The sequence below is a fragment of the Cetorhinus maximus genome, chromosome 18, assembly GCF_964194155.1.
Source record: "Cetorhinus maximus chromosome 18, sCetMax3.hap1.1, whole genome shotgun sequence".
Lineage (NCBI taxonomy): Eukaryota > Metazoa > Chordata > Chondrichthyes > Lamniformes > Cetorhinidae > Cetorhinus > Cetorhinus maximus.
Window position 1 is genome coordinate 42258414 of NC_135896.1, and position 23209 is coordinate 42281622.

A 23209-nucleotide genomic window follows, 5' to 3' on the forward strand; every position below is an offset into this window, starting at 1 on the left:
GGAGTTTTCCCCAATGTCTTGACCAATAATTATCTCTCAAATCGACATCACAATCACAAATTTTATTTGATCGTTGTCACACTGCTGGAGTGGGAAGTTTGTTGTACACAAAATTGGCTGCCTCATTACAATAGTGACTACATTTCAGAAGTACGTAATTGGCTGTAAAGCACTTGGTTTAGTGGTTATGAAAGGTGCTGTATAAATGCAAGCCTTTCTTCTTTCCAAGAGGGCTTGGGCGCACAATGGCAGCCAGCCACAAAAATCACCAACGTTAAAAATAAAAATCTAAGGTAAAACAAAATATCCATTCCCTGATCCACTACTCAACTCCAGCTCGACAAAGTAATATATTTCTTGTTTTCCCCAGTTTTCCTTTATTATTTGAGTCTGTTCCCCATTAGACTTTTTCTTTCTTGGTTTCCACTGTCCTGTTTTATTACCCTTCTTTTCTTGCTTCCTTTCGTTTTCTTTCTCTATCCAAATAATGAGGTTTTTTTTTTCCTTCCTTCTCCAAAATGCTGTCTCAATTTCAACATGAAATGCTTTCCCAAACCAGTAAATGACTACACAGGATCAGGGAAGGCACCCAGTATTCTTTTCAGTGGTAGGAAACCATTACATTGAAGGCTGTACTCAGCTACGTTTCCTTTGTCTAACTCAGTGGCTGCATGCCCGTGTTTCATAGAGTGCTGCTGTTGGGGATATTGCCACAAATGTCACTAACAGCAACAGTTACTGGGGGAACAAACAAAACACTGAATCACCCTCTTGCAACACATAAAGGATTAAAATATCAGCCTTTGGGTTCACATTGTAAGTCGTTTGATTCTTCACTTTTCTCCTTATGTACATTTTAAATAACTACATTACATTGTTAATAGAACATAGTGCATATAACGCTAGAACTGTAAACTGAACATTTCAACAGTACAGCAGGGACAAAAGCACAAAGTTAAATGGTAGAAGTTAATGGCTAGAAAATTTGCGAGCGGTATTTGAATGGAATAGGTATTGGTTATAGAAATTACAGCACAGAAGGTGGCCATTCTGCCCATCATACACATACACGTGCTGGCATTTCAAGTGGAACTAATATCACTTTCTTGCCCTTTTGTCCTGTATCCTTTTATGTATTACTTTTACCGAAAACGTAGCTATTTCCCCTTTAACTGTGTTACAGCCTCTACCTCAACAGTCACGCAGTAAGGTATACTATTTTCTAATAAACATGTGAAAATATATTCTTGGAACTGCCCTCTTTATTCCTCTAGTAATAGTTCTCTTATGACCAATTTACTATTTATCCTTTCAAAAACTTTGAACATTACTTTTAGATTCCCTTAAAGCTATTTGTTCCTGTAAAAACATCGTAATTTTTCAACTCCTTATAACCTCATTGTTGTATAATTGAAGACCATATGCAGTTGCATAAAGTCCTTAGATTTAAAACCCTACAAGAACAAAGGTGCCAAGAATTAAACATATCCTTGAAAGATACCAATATACTAATGACTGCACTGTACTTCTGTCTTTAAAAATATTTCAGTAGCCAAATAATTTTCTAGAATATGGAAGTAATACAAGTCCAATGTATTACTAATTCATTTGCTTGTGTTAACATTTTTGTGCTCTAAAAAAAAATGTGCAGCCTTCCCCCTCCTGATCAGTATTGTTACTGATAAACACACATCCTTAACTAAGACATACCGTTCCTCCGGCGTATCAACATGAAATGTTCTTTCAATTACTGTAGTCCATTGGAGGCACCGGATGATAAATGTGTTTGATTTTGGTCGCTCTGTCTTCATCAGTTGACATTCTAAAGGAAAGACAAAATTAACCTGAAAATGACATTTCTAAATACTATACTTTCGCTTGACTTCCACAGCCAGGCATAATTATAAATGCAACTCTGATAAAACGCCTCTCATTTCCAATCTCTAACTCCAGATTTTAACCTTTGGGAGAGACAAGAAGTTCAAGCAAATGCTCCTCTCAAAGTGTGGGGACTGGGGAGTGGGCAAAATAGGAAAATACAGCATTGATCAGTGGATAAATCTGATCTGATTTGGTGGACACCCTAGCAATCAATTCAATAGCAGTATTGGGTAGGCACAGAAGCTGAAATGCCCCCTGGCATGTGGAAAGGCATTCAATACAGAGAAGCCTTTAAAATGAAGGGGGAAGGAAAAAAATGAAAGAAGATGGAGTTTAAATAAACATCAAACAACCTGTAGGTAGAATAACTTATTAGGTTTACAGGTTTAACATACATAGAAAATTAGTCAAAAATAAAGGTTGGAGGGATAATATGGGATGAAAAAAATTAACTGGAAAAAATGGTTGGCAGGTAACACAGAAGGCCACAATGGGAGATATTAAACTATATGATGGGTAGAGCTAACCCTAAAGTTATATTAAATAGGAGTGAAAGGCTTACAAAGGTCAAAGTTCCATGGTCAAAATAAAATCTAAAAGTTGAGGCATGCACTAAAGTTAAATCTAGTAATACAGAAGGAAGCTGAAGAAATAGCAGAACAAAATGCATAAAAGGGAAATTAGAATGGTTTAAAGCTGAACATAAAGAATACAAGCAAGTGATAAAAGAAGAAAAGGTGAACCCATTAAAGGATGAAGACAGCAATCTTATTGTATAGAATAAAACAGGAGAGATTCTTAATCATTTTGCGTCTGCATTTAAAAGAGGCAAATGAAATGAGGGGTACTTGAGGAGAATGAGGAACAGCTAATATATGTCTTTTTAAAAAGTGGCAATGAAATGCTAAATGGGGCATCAATAGGTCAGCAGACATAGATGGTCTATGTTCCAGATATGTGGCATATTAGCATTTAAACATTAGATGTTCTAATCACATTTTTAAAAAATTCTTTTGATACAGGAAACATACCAAAGCACTGGAATGTGACAAAGGTTACCCAACACTGTTTGAAAAAGGTAAGTGAGCAGCCATCCGGCCTAACTGCAGATAGTTAGCCTCACATTACAGTAAGAAAACTAGTAGAAGCCATTAGGGCTAACATTGCTGTCACATGTCGGGCTGAAAGAGCAACATGCAAAAATCACAGATTTAGCTATAAGTGTCACATCATTTAATCTGCCATGTTGGCTAACTTCCAACCATCCCTGACCTTCATCCATATGTAGCATGTGATACAGCACAACCCAAGTATCCAAACACATTTAGTTATCACAATGACATCCCTCCTTTACAAAACTGAAAGCATATCATCTTTATTTTCTTCTCTTCGTCTGAACTTGTGTCATTATCCTACAACAACTTTCCAAACAATGACATGAATTCTTAAAACCCAACAATAACATTTAAGTCAAAACTTCCTTCACAACATTCCAAATTTGAGTACAAGTCAAATCTGCCTTTCTGCTTAGTGTATGTAGTTTAGACTCCATCCCTTGCTAATCATACTCCAATAATTTTGCAAACAAACTTAAACCATTATTTTCCTAACTCACTGCGCAGGATTTTCAGCTTGGCATTTGGGCACACGCCCGACATGCCCGCGCGTGAAATACTGCGCGGTGACATTGGGCGAGCATCCCGACGTCATTGCGCACTCACGCGATATTTCAGTCAGCAGGCACACGCGAGAGTCAGCAGCACGCCCGCCGACAATTAAGAGGGCGATTAAATCCATTAATCAATTAATTAATTTGAATTTTTTGCTGCCCATCCAACCTTATGGTTGGCAGGCGGGCAAATAGACCAGGCGGCCTTTGCATTTTTCGGGACATCCCATCCATGGGCGGGCTGAGGCTTACAACAGTGAATTAAAAAAAGCAAATAGTAAAAAAAATTTTATACTCATTTTTAACATGTCCCTATTCATGTGACAGAGTCATATATAGGGACATGTTTCCCTTACTTTTCAAATCTTTATTTTTAATTTTTAAATCCTTCAGCTCCCCGTGACAACTCTGTGCCTTCAGGGAGTTTCAATGAGCGCACCCCTATGTATACACAAACTTCAGAGCTCGTGCTACTCCCGCCCCCACCTCAGCAGCACTGAGGCTCTCAGCACATGTTTCACGCTGACTGGCCGTTAATTGGCCAGCCAGCAGGAAATCGCGGTTGGGGCCTGATCCCAGGTGGCGGACCATTTCGCAGCCGCTCCTGAGCCTGCCCGCCGCACCCACCCAATGCGGGGAAAATCCTCCCCACTGAGTCAATGAATTTCTTCAACTGCGAATGTCAGGTGAGTCGAGTGCATCACAGCCCAATATAGTTTCAGTCTTTTGTTCAGTATTTCACTTTCTGGAACTGCTATTTCTTGGTTTCTTCAGCTAGCACAAACTGAACTTCTGACTTCCCTTTCACTATTTAACTGTGGTCTCCTTTGTGATAACCATCAGTACGTAATTCGATGCTCCTCAATGATCCATTCCAATTGTTTTTTTGTGTAGTTGCAAACATCACAAACAGGAACTTCAAAATCACAAGAGCAGCGTTCAGCATACACCCTTTTGGTTTGAATATAATGGCAATACACTGAACTCCCCATCTCGGCTTATGCTTTGCTTCAAGATTTGCTGTTTTTAAACTTAAAATCGCATTATTTCAAATCACAAATAATGGCTCCAAACTGATTTCCAGTTTCATGTTGTGTCTCTAAATCAGACACAATCTTCATGTTGTTCTGTTGAAGAGTCATACGGACTCGAAACGTTAACTGTGTTCCTCTCCGCAGATGCTGTCAGACCTGCTGAGTTTTTCCAGGTATTTTTGTTTTTGTTTTGGACTTCCAGCATCCGCAGTTTTTTGCTTTTATCTTCATGTTGTTTTGATGGTCTCCTCTTACACCATGGTCTGTCTGCTGTCTCAGGAACTCTGGCCATTGTCTCGGAGTTAGGAAGTGTCATCATCCCCTCTGGAACCAATGTTTGTCCCTCTAGATAAGAAGCTGTCTGCTGGCCATCAGCATTGCTGGCGTGCACTTCTAGATTGTTGGATGTCAGCCTCAACATTTGGTTCACCTGCTGCTGTGTCTGTGTCACCATACGTTTTGACACATGGGGCAGAATTTTACGTCCCACAGGTGGGCACGCGCCCGACCCGATCAGGCGTAAAATCGCGCGAGATGACATCGGGCAAGCGTCCTGACATCATTGCGCACTCGTGTGATATTTTGCTTGGCGGGCACGTGCACAAGTCGGAAGCGCGCCTGCCAACAATTAAGAGGGCAACTAAGCCCATTAACGGTGCAACTGTCTCCGATTTTTCGTGGCCCGTCCAACCTTACGGTTGGCGGACATGCAAATCAGCCAGGCGGCCTTTACCTTTTTCAACAAGCCTCATCCAAGGGCAGGATGAAATCTCCGTTATGAAATAAAATAAAAATATCTGTGGACAACATTTTTATGAGGTGTATTTTCAGGTGCTTGATTGTGATGCATGGGCATTTTCTTTGCAGCTTTTTAAACATTTATTTCATCATTTGAATATTTGCAGCTCCCTGAGGCTGCTGTCTGCCTTCAGGGAGCTCTCTCGCAGCACTCACCCGTGCCTGCAGTGACATCATCACCCGCTCTCTTTCTGCCCCCCACTCCAGCAATACTGAGCTTTTCAGCGCGTTTCACGCTGGCTGGCCGTTAACTGGCCAGCCAGCGTGAAATCACGGTTGGGGGCCGATCATGGGTTGTCAGTCCGTTTCCCGGGCGCTCCAGGTCCCGCGGGTCACATGCACGCACCCACCAAAGGTAAAATTCAGGCCATGAAGAATTTCTGTTACATATTATTCCTTCTGGCGACTGCACAGTCACACTGTTTCCCTCCTTGGTGATGACAGTGTATGGCTTAGGGTAAAATGGTATCCATACTCAGACTGTCCTGTCTCAGGAGTACTTCATCACCTGGCATCAGATTGCCCATATATCCCGTTCTGTGGTCTGCATAAAAAACTTGACAGCACCTTTTTCTCAGTATCAGGATCTCATCTCTTGATCAACACTTATGTCCCTCAACCCTGGCATTTTGGTTCATATTTTGCATCCAAATAGCAACTCAGCTGAGTTGCTTTATACATGGCCACATATGATAGCAAAGCCTCTTTCCAATCTTTGCCCTCAGCCTGAGCAATCCTTTTCTATTTCTCCAAGGATTGGTTTTGCTGTTTCACTTCCCAATTTGTCTGTGACCATTTAGGAGTCACTCTGTGACTGCCTGTGACTTGCATGTAATTTGCAAAGCTCTGTGAAATGAATTGTGGCCATTGTCTGATTACAGTGTGACTGGTAGACCATGCCTTGCAAGTACTTTAGCCACTTCAGACACCATTTTCTCCGCTGTTGTAGACTTCATCACAACATACTCACAGTTCTGGCTGCAGTAGTCAATCACCACTAGTACAGACTCTCCTGATGAAAGTGGGCCTAAGAGGTCAACTGCTACATCCACCCATGGTCCAGCCGGTAACAATGTGCTGTGTGCCAGCTCTGGTGGATTGGGTCTGCTGGCAATTTGACATCCATGACATGTTTTGGCAAACTGCTCCACATCTTTCTCCATCCTGACCACCATACTTTGTTTGCAAGTTTTACTTAGTACCAACCATTCCCAAGTGGCCCTCAATAGCTAGTGTCACCAGTCTAAGCCTAAGCTTTTGTTGCAGAACACGCTTCCCCATTCTCCCTCACAGGGCTGTGGGTGTACCTATACCACATAGACTGCAGCGTTTCAAGAAGGCCCTCACCACTAATTTTTCAAGGGCAATTAGGGATGGGCAATAAATGCTGGCCTAGCCAGTGATGCCCACATCCCATGAATGAATAATAAAAAAACATTATGCACAGTTCATTTTGTATAGCGATGTACTCCTTGACTGGGCAATGCTCAGTTTCCAGGTCGAATTCTCTGTCCAATGTCATCCGATTCTGGATCTTTGTCTGCCTCTCTTTTAATCTCTCTAGTTGTCATTGCTCTGGATGTAGCATGAACTGCCACAAACCGCATGACTGATTCAGCTTCCTTCTCTAGTGAGGATCTGTGTGTTTGATTCCCCCTCCGTGCTTGTTACAGTAGGTCAACTATGTTCATCTTTCTAACAATGTGAACCACCTTGTACTGCTGGAGTCTCAAAACCCATCTTTCGATTCTGGCACATGTTTAGGATCCGGCAGAATAAATTATCTCTAATGGATTGTGATCCATCATTAATTCAAACTCAGTGCCGATCAAGTACGCATGGAATCTTTCACATGCCTACACCAATCTTAGGGCCTCTATCTCCATCTGAGAATATCTCCTCTCCACATCAGTCAGAGATCTGCTCGCATAGGCAACGATTCTTCAGCATGTATTTGCACAAGCACTGCTCCGAATCCTATTGGACTAGCATCTGCTATGACTTTCGTTGGTGCATTTGGATCATAATATAGTTCAAGCACCTGTCAAGCTATCTTTCAAAGCTTCGAAGGCAGCTTTTTGTTCTTCATCGAATCTAAACTGTTCATTCTTTCTGGTCAACTTTATCAATGGATCAGCCAGGGTAGCGAAGTATGGGATATACCTCGCACTAAGGTTCACAAGTCCCAGGAAACTTCTCATTTTGCTCACATTGTGGTTCACGTGGCTCTGCTATTGCTTCAATCTTGTCTTTGGCTGGATTAATTTCACCACTCACGAGTTTATGCTCCATGAATGTTAGCTCTGTCATGCCCAGTAAGCACTGGTCTGCATTTACCATAAATCCTGTGTTATGATATGGCAGGTGGTATTTGCCAGGCTGACCAAATACACAAAGGAAACTTGGTCACCCTATCACAACGACTTTGCAATTTGTATTTATTATGAGAAGGCTCATGCACTGAAGTCAGAAGTAATGAGTCCACTACCACCTTTAGAGGTTTTAAAGATTAAATTAAAGCATTTGACAAATGAAGAACAAACTTAAACACACACAAGATTGCAGTTACACAGTTATAACATGTTGCCAGAATTTCTACTTAACCAGACTCCCAGCTACACACCCCCTTTAAGGCAACAGTCCAAATAGATTCCAAATTTATAAAGTCATCCAAGATTATTACCACAAGCACCCATTGGACAAAGGAATTCCAAAGGCTTTTAACACAATTTTGGTTACTAGAACAGCAAACTTCTGCAAGGTAGTTAGAGGCTTTTTCCCCAAATCTGTTTCACATAGTCATCTTTCAACGTCTCACATGGCCACACAGCCTTCCATCCTTCTTTAAATATATTTCTTCCTTTTTGATCTGTAAATCCCATTGTTTCAACTTGCCTTTAGAAGTTACATTTCCAAGAGTATAAAAATTTTTCATGTTATCATTATGGCCAACACTTTTGGGAAAATCAACATAATAACCTTGCCTTATTTACTATGCCAGTTGTAAATATTTTCATGTCCCTTTGAAAATCAAACACTTCTCCACTTATCTAAAAATGCAAATTTCATTCACACCATAGCTGCTGACCTCACCCTAGCTTTACTCATTTCCATTTCAAATGCCTGTTTTACACCTAACTCCTTTGATCATTTAAACTTTGTAGTCTAATCACCTCAAGTTTAATTAAATTAGCCACACACACAGAACCATACATAAGCCTGCTTTAAAGTATCCCACAGTAATATCGGGAAAAAATATGATAGTTGCTTGATGCCTGCTGACTGCAATCTAACCTATACTAATCTCAGCCTCTCGTTATGTTCCTTTCTATTGATTCCATGATAAATGATGTCATCTGTGATATTGGCTGTTCCTGGGATCCCTTATACCACCTTATGGATTTTGAGTTGATAAATCTCTGGTGCCGCATTGATGCCCAATAGCAATGTCTTGTACCGGTCAAGTCCACAATGAGTGTAAAAAGCTGTCACCTTCCTTGAATCAAAATAAAGCTTCAGCTGGTGGTATCGCCACTTTAAGTCTAATCTGGAAAATACTTTGCTTGTTGACAACTCTTGAAACACTGGTCCACAGTGAGAATTGGGTGAAGTTCTCTCGCTATTACTTCATTCACCCATCACATATCAACAAAGAGTCTGATGTCAGAATTTGATTTAGGCATGACGACAACAAGGCTCACTCATGGTGTTGGTCCTTCATCTGGCTATATGATGTCTTGATCATTCAGTTACTTGATCTTCGCCTCAACTTTCCCTCTCAAGATGAAAATGTGTTCTGTGTACAGGCCGAGCTACAGGTTTCACGTTCTCGTCAATGGTTGATCTCACTTGGTGGTTGTGTAACTTCCCATTTCCTTGAACCACTAGTCCAATCTCCCTTCTGAACTTTGCATAGGATTGCACAGAATTCATTTTCAATCCGCTCCAAAGGTTTGGGCAGTTTCTCTGCACAGAAGAGGCTCATCATTCTCCTCAATCACTACAAATTCTGCTTCTACATTCCAATCCCCAGCTCTCACATGTGCAATGAAGCATCCAACAGTTTTAAATGGGGTTTCAGATGCTTAAGAAGAGCTTTTTGAGATATTTTCGAGATGTGCTCTTTGTCTCCAGTTCCTCCCATAGTGCTCTGTCAATGACATTCCTGTCACTGCCTGAATCTACAATGATACTCACTTCAACAGCACCAACAATTACAAACGTTCTCGTAGTTGTTCCCATTGACAGGAAACATGCATCCATTATTGCTATTCCTGTCCTCACACTCTGCATCTTCTTCAACACATCTCACAGTTGTGCTACTTTCATCTTTCCTTTACATGGTTTGCCAGGTTTCCCTCTCTGTTCAGCTTTGCTTCTGCACTTCTTGGCAAAATGGTCTTTGCCCTCATATATATATCTTTGCCTTGAAAGGGCAGTGGGCATCTTTTCCATAGAGGCCCAAATTGCCACGTCTGAAACACTCCTCTCAGACCTTTGTTGCTTATAATTACATGGATTTTTAATTGTGCTACTCAGGTAGCCTCAACATTTGCCGTGCCAGTGGCAGAGATGGGACCAAGTTTTACGCTGTGAAATTGTCCATCCACTGCTTCCAAGGCAGCTATTTTCAAAGTCTCATCCAATGTGATGTCACAACCTCCTTCCAGCAGCTTATGCCTCAACTTATCCAACTTGCAATGTTAGACCACCTGATCCATTATCTGGTTATTCAGGTCCATTGCAATGTAATTGCATCTAACCAATGCCTGCCTCAAATGGATCACAAATTCGGTTTCTCTTTTCCCCTCTTTGTCTCAACTGATGGAACCATGACTTTGGAATGTGGCATTTGGCGTCACCACATAATGGTCCTTCGAAATTTTCACTGCACGTTCAGAATCCATCTTTCCTCCCATTAGGTCAGGCAACATTGCAAAAGCCTCCCTCACTGAAGCACCTGCACTGAACAACAATAAGGCCTGTCACTATACTTTCTGTACCACCATCGCCACATCCAAAAACTGACTACAACTGTCAGCATACACTTCAAACTCCTCCAGCCACGCTTTCCATTTCATGCTGACAGTATTGGCATCTCAAGTCAGGTCAAACAGCTCAATTCTCCAGACTGCAGACATTATCAACTCCAGCAAACACCATGACACAATCCTAAATATCTCTGGATTTCTCATCACCAATGTCACATCTCAGGCTGAAAGAACAACATTCAAAGTCATAGATTTAGCTGCAAGTATCACATTATTTAAGCCACCATGTTAGCTAACTTTCGACCCTGTGCTATCTGACCTTGGTTGACCTTCATCAGTATGCAACGTGATACAGTACATCCCAAGTATCTAATTGCATTCGGTTACCATTGTGACAATTACTACACATTTGAAAAAGTACGATCCAATCAGGGACAGTCAATACAGATTTGTAAATGGTCTGTCGTACTTGATTATTTCTATTGAGCTATTTGAAAAATTAGAGTATAGACAAAGAATGCACTGAATTTGGATTTTCAAAACTGTTTGGTAAAATGCCACATAAAGGACTTGTTGCATAAATTAAAGTTAATGATATTCAAGGATAAAGGGATGGCTGAAGGATAAAAAGTGACTAAATGAATGCTCTTGGACTGCCAAAATGTGTAGGGGGCGTGCCCATGGATGTGTGTTGGAGCCTCTCATTCTCTGGCTATACAAATGACTTGCACAACAGCATTAATGATATTCAATTTTGCTGATCCTAAACTGTGGGAAAAAAAATGCAGGGGATTGCAAGGGGAGTCAGGCAGATCCAGAAAGTTGGCAGGCGTACGCCAAATGCAATTCAACATACATAGGTAGAAGTAATACATTTCCAGGGGTGAGCATGGAGGTAAGAGACAGAATGCAAGCATACTCTAAATGGTACAATTCATCATTAAGGGGAGGAGCTGAGAGATCCAGGAGTAGGTACACAGTTTTTTTTTTAAAAAGCAGAAAATCCATACAAAGATAATTAAGTGTACAATATTGGGGCATGGAAGGAGGTGATATGAATCTTGAGAAATTTTTTTAGGGCGTTGTTCATGGAATATCAAAGACTTGGGGTAGGATTTTTAGGTCCCGATCATAGAATGCTTACAGCACAGATGCCATTCAGCCTGCCATGTCTGTTCTGGTTCTCTGAAAGAGCAACTCACCCAGTTCCACTCTCCTGCCCTTTCTCCATAACCCTGCAATTTTTTTCTTTCTTTTCAGATAATTATCCAATTCGGTTTTGAAGGCTTTGATTGAATTTGCTTCTACCAAACTCTCAGGCAATGCATTCCAAATCCTAACCATTCACTGCATAAAAACATTTTGCCTCAAGATACCGTTGTTTTTTTTGCCAGTCACATAAAATCGGCGGTTCTTGATCCTGCCACCAATGGGGTCAGTCTCTCCCGATCTACTCTGTCCAAACCACTCTTAATATTGAATACCTCTACCAAATCTCCTCTCAACCTTCCCTTTTTCAAGGAGAACAACCCTAGCTCCTCCAATCTAACTGAGGTTCCTCATCCCTGGAACCATTCTCATGAATCTTCTCTGCACCATCTCTAATGCCTTCACGTCCAGAATTGAACACAATGGGCCATAACATGCATGGAGTGGCAATTGCAATTGGATTGTCACTCCGCTCCTATTTACTTACACTAAATGCAGCTGCACTTCTCTCGCCCAAACTTCCGACAGGGGCCGAGTGAGAAAAGTGCACTGCAGCAGGTTCCCGAGGCCTTCGGTCAAGTGCAGGAGAGTTGAAGGAAAGGGAGACACACACACGCTTTGTAATGGCACTTGCTGCCATAAAGAAGGTAAGTTTAAAGGTCCAGCCACATTGAGAAGCCAGGGAGAAGGTAATTGAGTAAAGCAAATGGGCAGGATGGTCGGAGAAGGGTGGTCAGTGGGAGGGGTAGGACGGTAGGGGAGGGTGGTCAGTGTGGGGGCGGGCGGGTGGTCAGTGGGGGTGGAAGTCGATTGTCAGAGGGGGCAAGAGTCGAGTGGTCAGTGGGGGGGGTTGCCGGCGGTCAGTTGGGAGGGGGAAATCAGGTGGTCAGTGGGGGTGGGTTAGGGTGGTCAGTGGTGGAGGCAGTCGGCTGGTCAGTTGGTAGCAGGCGGTGGTTGGAGGGGTGATCAGGAGATTGGGTAGTCGGCGGGGGGGCGGTTGTGGAGGATAGTCGGGAGGTTGGGAAATCAGGCAGAGGTGGGGGGAAAGTCGGGGTGGTGGGAGGGGAGAAATTGGGGTGTCCAAAGGTGATTGGGTAATTATAATACCAACGCCTCCCCAGAGGTTAGAAGTGGTTTTAATTCTAACTTTTCCTGGGTAACTTCCTGAGAGACAGTCTGAACCATCCAAAGACTGCGATTTCAATCGGAGCATCAGATAGAACGATTTATATAGCCCAGGATCCCATGTGCTTCATTATCTGATTTCTCAAACCTGCCCTGTCACCTTTCTGCATGTCTACCTCCCAGGTCATTCTGCTCCTGCAGCCCCTTTAGAAATGTGTACTTTATTTTATATTGTCTCTCCTCAATCATCCTACCAAAATGAAGTACTTCACATTTGTCTGCATTAAATTTCATTTGTCACCTGTCCGCCAATTCCATCAGCCTATGTCCGCTTGAAGTTTATCACCATCTTCCTCAGATTTCACAATACTTCCAAGTTTTGTGTCATCCATAAAATTACAGGGCATCAGACAGTCCTGGTGCATGGACCAGTCAAGTGGTGCCCTGCAGTACACACCTGCAAGGGTTCTCATGTATTGTGTTGTCTGCTACACCCTCCATGTCCCTCCACGGAGATGTGGACCTTGAAGATGGTGAGGTCCAGGATTGATATAGAAGAGGTCGAGAAGCAGAAAGTAGAAGAGGAGGAGGATGATGCAGAACTCAGGAGGTTCCCCCACTGCAGAGGAAGTCTTGTTACAATGCCGTCAACATCAGGTTTCATCTGATCCAGGCATATTTCAGCTGGGCCCATGTAGCCCAGGAGGATGGCATGGTCTGGAATTCACTGCCTGTGAGAGTACTTCCATTGAAGCCTTGAATAGATCCACTCTCACTATCAATCAATAACGCACATTTGTCCAGAAGTCTCACTCCCCCACTTCAAAGACCTTTGCTTCTCTTCACCACCTCTTCTCTCTTTTCGAGTTGCACCATTAAATGACTGAAGCTCACACTTCTGACGTGTCAATATTAACATTGTGCTGAAAAAGTAAAACAGTGCACATTCACAGGTGAAGCAAAATCTACTGGCCCACTCTGCCTAACTCAGTGGCCTCTGTTCTGGGCCACTTTGACGTGGCCTTACGGCCTTGGATGTAGTGGAGGCGGGCTACTCAGAATCACAGAATCTTTACAGTGCAGGTGGAGGCCATTTAGCCCATCGAGTCTGCACTGGCTCTCTGAAAGAGCATTCTACTTAGTCCCACTCCCCTACCTCATCTCCGTAACCTTGCACATTCTTTCTTTTCAGATAACAATCCAATTCCCTTTTGAATGCCTCGATCGAACCTGCCTCTACCACCCTCACAGGAAGTTTGTTCCAGACTCCAACCACCCTCTGGGTGAAAGAAATTTTCCTCACATCACTATTACTCCTTTTGCTAATTATTTTGAATCTGTGCCTTCTAGTTCTCGATGTTCCCTTGAGTGGGAATGGTTTCTCACTATTTACCCTGTCCATACCCCTCAGGATCTTCAATACCTCTTATCAAGTCTCCTATCAGCCTTCTTTTCTCGAAGAAAAATAGTCCCAACCTCTCCAATCCATCCTCGTAGCTACAGTTCTTCATCCCTGGAATCATTCTTGTGAATCTCCTCTGTACTCTCTCCAATGCCTTCACATTCTTCAAGTATGGCAGCCAGAACTGGATGCAGTTCTCACTTGCCTCTGTTGCTTACTTGTCTCTGCTTATAACTGAGATGCATGGGCTGGTTGCCCTCGTCATGGAGATGCCAGTGGGGGCATCTGCTGTGTCTGCTGCACCAGCTTCAATGCAGGGGCAGCCTCGATCACTAGGCCCTGGTGTACAGATGGTCCCTCTGTCACAGGAGCAGAAGAGGCCGATGATGATGGCATCCTCAATCTTTGGTGACTGCCTCAGCCCAGGTCACTGAAGGAAACACGTGTTGGGGCACAAGTGGCATCCACTCCAAACATCTTTGTGCCATCGGCACCATGGATCGATCAATGTTACCGAGTATGGCATGCAGTCTGTGCATGCACTCTGTGCATGCCACTGCGCTGCTCCTGCATCCACTCAGAGTGCTGCTGCATATGGCTCTTGTGAGGTTGGCCAATCTATCAATGGAGGGGTCCATGCCTTCAAAGCTCTAAGCCATGGAGCCACACATGACCCAAATGGACTCTTCCACTCTCAGCAGGTGTGTTTGCTGGAGGTTGAATACCCAGAGGCCTGTCAGCAGGTTCTGGGGTTGCACTGGCTTTGCCAGAGCGAAGATGATAGCTGAAACTTTTACGGCACTGTGTCCAGTTCCTACGGATCACACTTCTGATGCTGACAACCTTCAGCCACTTCCATGATGCCAGCTTTGTTTGGGAGGGTGGCCTTCTCCATCCACCCTCTGGAACGAAGTCCTCCTTCCTCTCCCTCTCAGCCTCAAGAAGGGCCTGAGGTCAGCGTCAGAGAAACGAGGGCCAGCCTTTCCTGGGGTGACAAGCCCCTGCCTCTCCTCCTGAATCCCTGGTGCATCCTTTCTTTTAGCAAACGGCAGCCACAGTAACGACTGCCATGATGTCTTTAAATGGGCTCGCACTTGCAGCGTCCCGTCTCCATCCCTCACCTGCTAACTTCCGCCCAACTCACCCTGCAGCCTATTAACAGCTCGCCTCGGCAAAAATCATAGGCTGTGACTACCTCCCTCCGCAACCCCCACCCCCGTTGTCCGTTTCCCGACGCTGGAGGGTAAATCTTTGAAAAAGGGTTTCCAAAGTTTACCACAGTCTTGCCACGGCCCGAACACAAAAGAACGTCTTAAAAGTAATTTTTAACATTAAACCATTTCATGGGTTAAGTGATTTCTTTCCCAAAATTAGATACACTTTTTCAGCATTTATGTTAGAAAATTGATGTATATTTATATTAAAGGGCCTGAATAAAAAAGCAGTTGAAAATACTGTGAAAAAATTATTTGAGCAATTTGGTCATCTTTTGTTACTTGCTGACTAATAAAAGTCACACTGAAGAAAATTGAGGATTTTGATTGCTTGGCTTTTCATTGGCACTTTTTGATTTATTCACTATGTGAATAAAAGATAAATAGTTAAAGATGATTTCTGCTCTGTAGTGAATATGAGGAGGCATAAATAAGCTTAATATTAGAATAAACAATGAGAATATAAGATTTTCTAGGAAAGGTTTAAAAAAGAAAATGCTTTGCCACAAATGGCTATTGCAGCCAACTCAATTACAGCATTTAACACTTTTATTAAATAAACATGAAGAACAAACATAGAAAACAACATGGAAATAAGATTATGGTCATTAGCTCTGATCTGGAACTGGAACTGGAACTCACACTACAAAGACAAAATTACCTGAATGGTCTTCACCGATGGTGACAATACTAGGATTTTGTATCCCCATAATGAACGTTTTAAAAAAAAATGCACAACATTGCCAAAGTTACCTACAGAATTACTTTTTGGCAATTCCAGTGACAGGAATCTTGGCAAATATGCCACATTCATACAGATTATCTAAGTTTCTTGGGTCATTGACCTCTGCTTGCCTAAGCAACATTTATGGGTATCTCATATATTGACATTATTCAGCTTTAACATGATCGGAGGTAATTTTAATATATTCTGATTAGAAAGGACAAAACCAAGGACAATCTATGCTTGGCCAATGCAGATAATGCATGTTGGGGACAAGAACAACAACTTGCATTTATATAGCACCTTTAACAATGCAAAACATCTCAAAGTGCTTCACAGCAGCATAATCAGACTGAAAATGACAATTATTCAGGTACAACAGAAACTGCTCAATGTGACTAGGTTATTCCAGCTTTGGCTTACCATTAATATACGACTGTTAATTCAATGAGGCACAGGGCTGACCACCATGCCTCAGTCACTTAAACCAATGTCCAGTATTCCAGACAACCACCATGCAGGTATCAAGTGTTTATTTTACATTAGTAAGTTGTATGCAAGAAAGTTACCCATATCAAACAATGAAACCAGGTTCTACCAATAAAAAAGATAGATTTCTGGTACAAAGGAACGTTCCTCAGACTACACCACACAACTTATTCAGTGAGGTGATATTGGAATTATGCACTCAAAATCACTTGAAGCATACTCACGTAAAACAAAAAATTGTCTTAATCAATAGAATAAACTTGCTCTTAATTTGGATGATTATAAACATCCCACAATTCAAAGATCATTGAGGAAGGCAAAGATAACATGTGGCTTCTCATCACCACCACTGTCTTCTTAAACCGCCCTCCGCTGCCTCTGCCACCTTCACATTCAACAATAAGTGCAATGAGCTCAAGGACTTTTTTTGCCCTAAATCTGCCCTGATCATATCAGCTGTCTCTGCTACTTCCCTCCATTCCCCTAGTCCATTAGGCCTAACTTGTTCCAGAACTCCCCCTTGCCCTTACCCTGATTTTTTAAATCTTTCTTTAGTTTCTCTACGATCTCCCTTCAGGCCCTCTCTGAGCTCAACTTGTCAACGGGATCACCTTTTACTCTCCAAATTGGATTCCTACTAAACTCCTAATCACTCAACTTTCCTTCCTGGTCACTATAGTAGCTCACACCCATTAATAAGAGTTCTCTCTCCTTGTCTGCAAATCTTCCATCATCACCCATCTCTTCAAAAAACAAATCCTTGACACCTCTATCCTTGTAAACTACAGCTCAATCTTGAACCTCCCATTCCTCTCCATAGTCCTCAAGTCTGTCGTCACCACCCAAATCCACATTCAACTTCCTCAAAACTCCTTGTTTGAATAGTCGAAACCAGGTTTCTGCTCCCATCGTAGTACAGAGAAAGCTCTTGTCAAAGTCATTCACAAATGACTTCCTATGTGACTGTGACAAAGGTAAGCTCCCTCTCCTCATCCTTCTCGACTGGTCTGCAGCCTTTCTCGTGGTTTACCTAAAATTCCACTCCAAAGCCTCTTCGTCATTGGCTGTTTAATTTAAGTGCATTAAATCACGCTCTTGCCTGATTTAATTTGCATCTATCCTGTCATAGCCAGAGCATCACTTGCAATAGGATAAAAGCAAAATATTGCGAATGCTGGAAATCTGAAATAAAAACAGAAAATGCTGCAAAAACTCAGGTCTAGCAGCATCTGTGGAGAGAGAAACAGAGTTAATGTTTCGAGTCCGTATGACCGCTCTGAAGAAGTCACTTGGGTTAACTCTGTTCTCTCTCCACAGATGCTGCCAGACCTGCTGAGTTTTTCCAGCATTTTCTGTTTTTACATCACTTGCAATAGTTTCTCTTCTCACCTCCACATCATTAGTTCTGGTGTCCCCCAGGTATCTATCTACGGCCCTCTTCTTTTTCTCATCTGCCGCATCCAAAATCATGGTGTCCATTTCCAGATGTACACTGATGATACCCAGGTCTACCTCCTTCACCAGTTTTGACCCTCCCTTTGTTTCTTAACTGTCTGATTGCTTGTCTAACATCCAGTATTGGATAAGCAGAAATTTCTCCCAATTAACCTTTGGGAAGACAAAAGCCATTGGCTTTGGTCTCTATCATTAACTCCATTCCCTTGCCATTGATTTCATCCCCTCTCCCTGGCAGCTGTTGGAAGCTGAACCAGACCATTCACAGCCTTCATGACAAATAAGACCCCGAGATGAGCTCCCTACTACACATCCACACCATCGCGAAGACTGCATATTTCCACCTCCATAACATCACCTGACTTCAACCTGGCCTCAGCTTACCTGCTGCTGAAGCCCTCATCCATATCTTTGTTACCTCTAAATCTAACTACTCCAATGACTTCCTGGCCTGTCTTCCACATTTTCCCCCGACAAACTGGAGGTCATTCAAAACTCTGCTGCCCACGTCCTAACTCACATCAGGTCTCGCTCGCCCATTTCTGATCCACATTGGATCTCAGTCAAGCAATGTCTCAATTTTAAAATTTTCATCCTCTTTTTAAAATTAATCCATCATGGCCTCAGCTTTCCCTATCTCTGTAATCTATTTCAGCCCTACAAACCCCCTTAGATCCCTACACTCTGCAAATTCTAGGCTCAGATCTTCCAGTCTCCCATGATTGGCCAGAATGACGCAGACTTGGGCTGCTTGCCCCATACTTACCCTGATCTTTACACAGATTTACTTAGAGCTTTTCTTAGCAGGTATAAAACCACCAAACTCTAAGTAAATCAGCTGCAGTGTCAAAGCACGCCAGAACCCAGAACAACGGAATTTCTGGGCCCAAGTGCATTGAGCATTCTGATTGTAATCACTTCACCATTGGCAGCCATGCCTTCAGAGGCCCTAGGCTCTGGAAATCCCACCCTACATCTCGTCACCTCTCTTCATCTCTTTCCTCTTTTAAGATGGTCCTGAAATCCTACCTCCGTGACCAAGCTTTGGTCATCTGACCGAATATCTCCTTGTGACTCAGTGTCAAATTTTATTCCACAATGCATCTTGGGAAATTTTACTACAGAAATGCATTTTTTTTTTAAATAAAAAATGAGGGGCATGAGTATGGGGCTATGGCACCATTTATTTCTCCCTTCCAACATTTATGGTACCGAATGGTGTTTGAACACATGTCACAGGGAATCTTGGCCACATTAAGATCAATGGAAGATAGACACGTCCCCTAAAGGAAACAGGGGGGAAACTGGTTTTAAACAGCATGTGGCATCTGGCTTAATGAGGTCTGGAAACAGGTTCTTTTGCTTGGGGGTAGTCTGGAAAAAAAGGCTATGGAAGCAAATACTACAAAATTGAAAAGGATCCAAGCAAAAAAAGAGAAAAAATTGATGAAGAATGACATTACTGTACATTAAAATGAGGTGCAATATGCCGTTCAGTTTACTTGAGAACTACATACACAGTTGACAGAAGGATAGTAGGTAAGATTGATTTTGTGATTTAAATAAGATATCAATCTCTTTCCTTCCATGCAGATTTGAAGTTTGCTGATGTGGCAGACTAACTATGCAAACAAAATAAACAAGAATTCTGTCTACTAATAGCCACCACAAATCAAGAGTGTCAAACAGGAAGCCTTTGTCATATGGAACAATATGCTGCCTAATTATCCAGTTCTATCATTACAGCCACAGATGAACTTCGAGCCTTTTGACTAACAGCCACAATACTGCATGAACACCAACATTCAGATTCAAAATAACATCCAACACATGATTATTTTCCTATACCCTTACAGTTAAGAACCACATATTTCTAGTATTTTCACCAGTTTTGTAATGATTAGAACTAAACACACAAATTACAAACAGTAATCATGGGACAGGTCGTCCCATGAAAACACTAACACACTCTCGGGGGCCTGCTCCTGGAAATCCTTCTATTTTTCACATAACCAAAAAGTCCATGTCACAGGTATACTTTACACGGTCCCTTAAGTAGTCACTCAATTTTCCCGGACCCAGGCCAAAGTGCTGTTTAGCTCCCAAGGATTTACTTCCATCCCTTTCCCAGCCTGGTAACTTTTAACACCAGAACTATCTTTCATGATGTAGGCTTTTCCTATCGATTCTCCCTCCAGTGAAAGATAAGCAAATCTTCTAGCTTCATTTTAAACCTTCATGAATTTAGTCTTTTCAATCTGTGTATGAGCTCCTGCCTATGTGGCAAACCATATAAGTCTTTGGCCTCTAGCTGCTCCCTCACTTCCAGATCCTGGCAGACTGTCTGTCTGAGAGTTTCAGGGATATCTTAGGAACCCCTCCCTCTCAAAGCCCATCTTGAGACCCTAACTCTCTTTTATCTTGGAAGTAAGTGGACAGTTCAAAGCATAACTATTTACAACCTAACATCCTCAGCACCTTCCTGGGACTTGAGACTTGCGATATATCAACTATAAATATAGATGCTGCTGTCATTGTCTCCAAGCATGAATAACTTGCACCCTCTTCTCAGCAAAATAATCCAGGCCTTCCTTTAATTTTTAATAGCCATTTCACCCAGCCTGTTGTTAGGCAGACTTCAGAACAGGTCACATGACTCTCTATTTTATCTTAATGACACAGTCCCAAAACATAATCTTATAAACCACATAATTGTAATACCTATAAGCCACCAGAAGTACCTACAGCACCTGTACCATGTAAGATCAGGCTCTGCACTAGCTGTATCTCTTGCCAACAGAACGTTGCGATTGGTAAATGGGAAACCCTTTTTAACAGAAGTGAGATCATTATGTAAAACTTGCCTTTCAATGTTACAAACTGTAATTTTAAAAAATTCATTCATGGGATGTGGGCATTGTTGGCTAGGCCAGCATTTATTGCCCATCCCTAGTTGCTTCCGAGAAGGTGGAGGTGAGCTGCCTTCTTGAACCGCTGCAGTCCATGTTGTGTAGGTACACCCACAGTGCTGTCAGGGAGGGAACTCCAGAATTTTGACCCAATGACAGTGAAGGAACAGCGACATATTTCCAAATCAGGATGGTGAGTGGCTTGGAGGAGAACTTCCAGGTGTTGTTCCTATGAGTCTGCTGCCCTTGTCCTTCTATATGCTTGTGGTCATGGGTTTGGAAGGTGCTGTCTAAGGGGCTTTGGTGAGTTCCTGCGATGAATCTTGTAGATGGTACACACGGCTGCCACTGTGCATCAGTGGTGGAGGGAGTGAATGTTTGTGGATGTGGTGCCAATCAAGCGGGTTGCTTTGTCCTGAATGGTGTCAAGCTCCTTGACTGTTGTTGGAGCTGCACTCATCCAGGAAAGTGGAGAGTATTCCATCACGCTCCTGACTTATGCCTAATGGTGAACAGGATTTGGGAAGCCAGCAAGTGAGTTACTCGCCGCAGAATTCCGAGCCTCCGACCTGCAGCCACAGTATTTAAATGGCTAGTCCAGTTCAGTTTCTGGTCAATGGTAACCCCCAGGATGTTGATAGTGGGGGATTCAGCGATGGCAATGCCATTGAATGTCAAGGGGTCATGGTTAGATTCTCTTTTTGTTGGAAATGATCATTGCCTGGCAATTGTGTGGCGCAAGTGTTACTTGCCACTTGTCAGCCCAAGCCTGGGTATTGTCCAGGTCTTGCTGCTTTTGGACATGGACTGCTTCAGTCCAAATTAATACAAACAAATTCACCAGTGGATAGCTTCATTCAGTTCTGTTTTTGTACCACACACATTGTAGTTTTATTTTTACACTGTTATTTCAAATACTGCCTAATTTGAGGGGATTTGTATATTCCAGCAGAAAGGAAAATCCCAGAATGAAATGGTAGGTTATACTTACGTGCTACAGAGAAGTTATTCAAAGGTGTCTCTAGCTGTTCTACATCTTGTGGCCTCTCTTTATAACCAATAAACGTACCGTCAGACTTCAATAAAAAATACCTGGGCCTCCATGTTTTTATGTATTCTCCTGGAAATATAGGAAAGTAGAAATGATAAAATCCTAATGAATAGCAAGCAGATCTTAGCACAAAGAACATGCTCAAAACATGCAAACCTTTAATCTCAGTGGATAGACTAATGACATATACAGAACTTGATGAGATAATTAAAAATTCTATGTACAATGGCCTCAAATCCACAGCATAAGAGGGACTGAGAAATGCCTTCCGCAACCTTCTCCAGTAAACCCACTAAAGATAGCAGGGAGAGGCCCTGCAATTCAAATACCTTTAGTGGGTGGGGGCACATCTGGGACACTCTTGACAAAGGGACTGGAAATTCCTGCCAAAGGATCTTGGATGTGACCAAATTATATCCATTAAATAAAACATTACTCTTCAAGGGTCCGGGCTGGTATAGTGACCAGTACATCAGACCATCCTTAAATGAAATACAGCCATTGTGCTTAATTTCTATACAGTTAATTTAAAACTAATTAATTATGAATTGTTTAATTTTAGCATTTTGCGATGCAGTAAGTTTTTGAAAATACATCTTTCCAACCCATCATGAATAGCATAGAGAAACATTCTGCTGAGAAAGTCAGGTTTACTTTAAATGGTGAACAAACAGTGGCTTTGTAACTTTTCATTTCTGAATGACAGAATGCCATTGTAGAATTTGTACTCGGTTACCTAAAAATGGCACCAGATATTTCACTAACATCTAATATAACCAAATAAAAATGGCCAGTCACTAGATTTCATAATAACTTAAGTTAACTGCCAGCAAAAGGAAATCTTGATGGTACATTTTAACCCCCACCTGCTCCACCCTAACCCTCCCCCCCACCAGCTATGTCTCTCCATGCTTTAAAGGAAAATTTCTCCCCTCTCTTAAATTGCAAGGACAGGCAAGTGACCTTCCAAGTCTCTGCTATCGTCATTCTCAGGCTGGGCATTATAAAAGTATAGGCCTCTGGTGACTCACTATCATTTTTCCTTTTTTCTTCCTTTTCAGGAAGTGAATGGCCTCCAGATGGTACTCTCTCATGTGGGAGCTCATGGATGTAATACCACATTCTATCCACTCTGTGGCACAGCATGTTCGAACATCAATACACTCCATAGATACCCTCTCACAACTATCAAACATAACTTCACATTGCACTTATTTTTAAATAATCAAATTGGTAGTCAATGAGTTTAGACTGTCTC

The 23209-nt window shown here is 42.3% G+C and overlaps 1 protein-coding gene across 1 annotated transcript in view; it reads right to left on the reverse strand.

The window, feature by feature from the left end:
* Positions 1 to 23209, reverse strand: part of akt1 (AKT serine/threonine kinase 1) — an 86738-nt gene that overhangs the window by 24445 nt on the left and 39084 nt on the right. The window contains exons 3-4 of the mRNA XM_078562503.1: positions 21892 to 22020; positions 1711 to 1822 (exon numbers count right to left, since the gene is read on the reverse strand). Coding sequence (XP_078418629.1) covers positions 1711 to 1822; positions 21892 to 22020 — 241 coding nt within the window. The remainder of the gene's footprint in view (positions 1 to 1710; positions 1823 to 21891; positions 22021 to 23209) is intronic.